Consider the following 2287-nt stretch of genomic DNA (forward strand, 5'->3'; position numbering starts at 1 on the left):
TTTGGATCTTTTGACGTACAGTATAAAGCTTCTGCACAAAATGATACAGATGATTACAAACTACAAACAAATGACATAGTCGTGGTATTTACATTGCAACTCATTTAAACCAGCTTAAATAAAGTGCCTTTTTTCTGAAATGCGTTTAAATCATTACAGAGATAAATAATGAATTCATAAACATAAGTCATTTGTCTTGAATCATAACTACAACAAACTCATACACTTTTCACAACATGTGGAATTAACTGTTTCTAACACCCACAATTCCAGTTGCACTTAAAAATGAACAATACAAAAATAAAATGAAGAAACAACATTCAAAATCTCTCATTTTTTTATCACATTGTTTCAATGATGATGAAGAAATGCAATTTGTGTTGAAAATGAAATCTTGAACAATCAAGTTTGGGCAGTACTTCATTTGTTTTGAAAACACAGAATTTCATTGAAAACTTTTTCCATATATTACACTATAATACACTTCAAAGAAAAAAAATCTATAGGAATGGAAAAAAATGTTCAATGATGAATTTACAATGAGTATGAATGGGGAAAAAAGGCATAACCTTAAATCTTACTGTCATATAACTTCATAATTTCTAATTTGGATAACAAACATATACTAGCTATTAGGCAATTCACCTTGAAAGCACAGATAGAGGACATCAGACAAGATTTGTGCCACAAACTGATCGAGGATTTGAGACATGACAAGAGAAAGCAGTCTTTGCTGATGCTGAGTGAACAGCGAGCGGTTTTCTGGCACCAGTGCCAGGTTGTGAAGGATGTTTGCTGCTCGACGTAGCATGTCCAGGCTTGTTCCCATGATCTCCGGGTTGTCCCGCAGCGCATTGATGCCGTGATGGTTGGCCACAGTCATGGCTTTGTGTTCGGCTGTTTCCAGAAAGTCTAACAGTAACGAGATTGAGGGATGCTGCATTGCCACTGCTCGTGCACAGCTAGTGTCCCCTTGCACTAATGAAGACAGGAGAACGAGAGCAAACTCGAGGGTCACAGGTTCACTCTTGTTCGCTAACAATTTGGTCAGTATGCTAAACAACTGCACAATGCGATCAAACGGAGGCGTTGCCAAAAGAAGGTCGACATTTGTTTCATGAATGCACAACTTGCTGAGTGCCTCCAGAACTAATCGCTGGGGAGATAGGACGGATGTAGTCGTAGATGGCAGAGGGTCAGTGGCACACGAAGACGGACAGACAGCCCAGTGTAATAAGCCATCCAAAATGGGCATACAAATTTCTTCCGGATAGTACTTCAGTTCCAAATGTCCACAAATATTTGCGAATATCACAAGCGTGTTTTCCCGCAGCATGGAAAAGTATTCCCACCACCATTCCTCGTCGCACTGAGTGAGATGACCGTCGGAAATATCTTCGAGCTCACTGTCGTCCCGATCGAACTTTCTACGTGTGGTATTTCGAGGTAGGTGTCGGTGATTTAACATAAGTAATTTCCCTAACGTATACATTAGTCCCGGATGTTTGGACAGTTCTAAATGGTTTGACGGAATAGAGGATAAACTTCTGAAAATGTTGGAGATACATACACATCGCCTTCCCAGCTCTTCCTGCATGTCGGTAACGAGACGAAGAGGAGGTTCGTCTTTTTGGTAAGCCTCATCCTCCATCTCCACCTCAAGTTTGCGCTTGGAGCCAGCTTTTTCCAGAACACTTAGTTCAGAGTCATTTTCCTGTTTGATCAAACTGTTATCAGAATTGCTCTCTGTCTTAACATTTTCCAACTTGATGTCGGCTATTTCTTCCACACTGTTATCACAACCATTGATTTCTTTGTGTTTATCATCCTCACAATTTTCGTCCTTGATATCTGTCTGTTTTTCCTCCTCTTCCACTGGTTCTTCTTTGATCTTCACTTTGTTTATGACGTGATTTTTAACGGGTTCTTCTTCTTTCATCTCGACTGAATCATTAAGTTCTTGTACGGTCTCTTCTGACTTCAGGTCTTGAGATTTTTCATTGTTTTCAGTTTCTTCAGAACTTTTCTCCTCGGATATTGTTACTTCCTCCTTTGGAGGCCTAAAAAACAGCCTCCTGTACACACTTCCTTCGTTCGAATTTCCGAAACATGGCACGATGTGAGCACTTAGATCCCCTCCGCCTAACTGCCAATGCCCGTACTTGTAGCTGTAACCCGAGTAAACGTCCCATTCCTTTTTGTCCAGTGGACTACATCCTTTGCCTTCGTTATCCTCCATTTTGACTTCCACACCTTTCCGCGACACATAGGTATAATTTGTGAACTC

The 2287-nt window shown here is 40.4% G+C and overlaps 1 protein-coding gene across 8 annotated transcripts in view; it reads right to left on the reverse strand.

Moving 5' to 3' along the window:
- Positions 1-212: 212 nt before the first annotated feature.
- Positions 213-2287, reverse strand: part of LOC105347668 (trithorax group protein osa) — a 31516-nt gene continuing 29441 nt past the window's right edge. For all 8 annotated transcript variants that reach the window (XM_066071142.1, XM_011456832.4, XM_034479292.2 and 5 more), the window contains one exon: positions 213-2287. This exon is cut by the window's right edge and continues 299 nt beyond it. In XM_066071142.1, coding sequence (XP_065927214.1) covers positions 626-2287 — 1662 coding nt within the window. In that variant the 3' untranslated portion in view covers positions 213-625.

Source organism: Magallana gigas, chromosome 9 (genome assembly GCF_963853765.1).
Source record: "Magallana gigas chromosome 9, xbMagGiga1.1, whole genome shotgun sequence".
Lineage (NCBI taxonomy): Eukaryota > Metazoa > Mollusca > Bivalvia > Ostreida > Ostreidae > Magallana > Magallana gigas.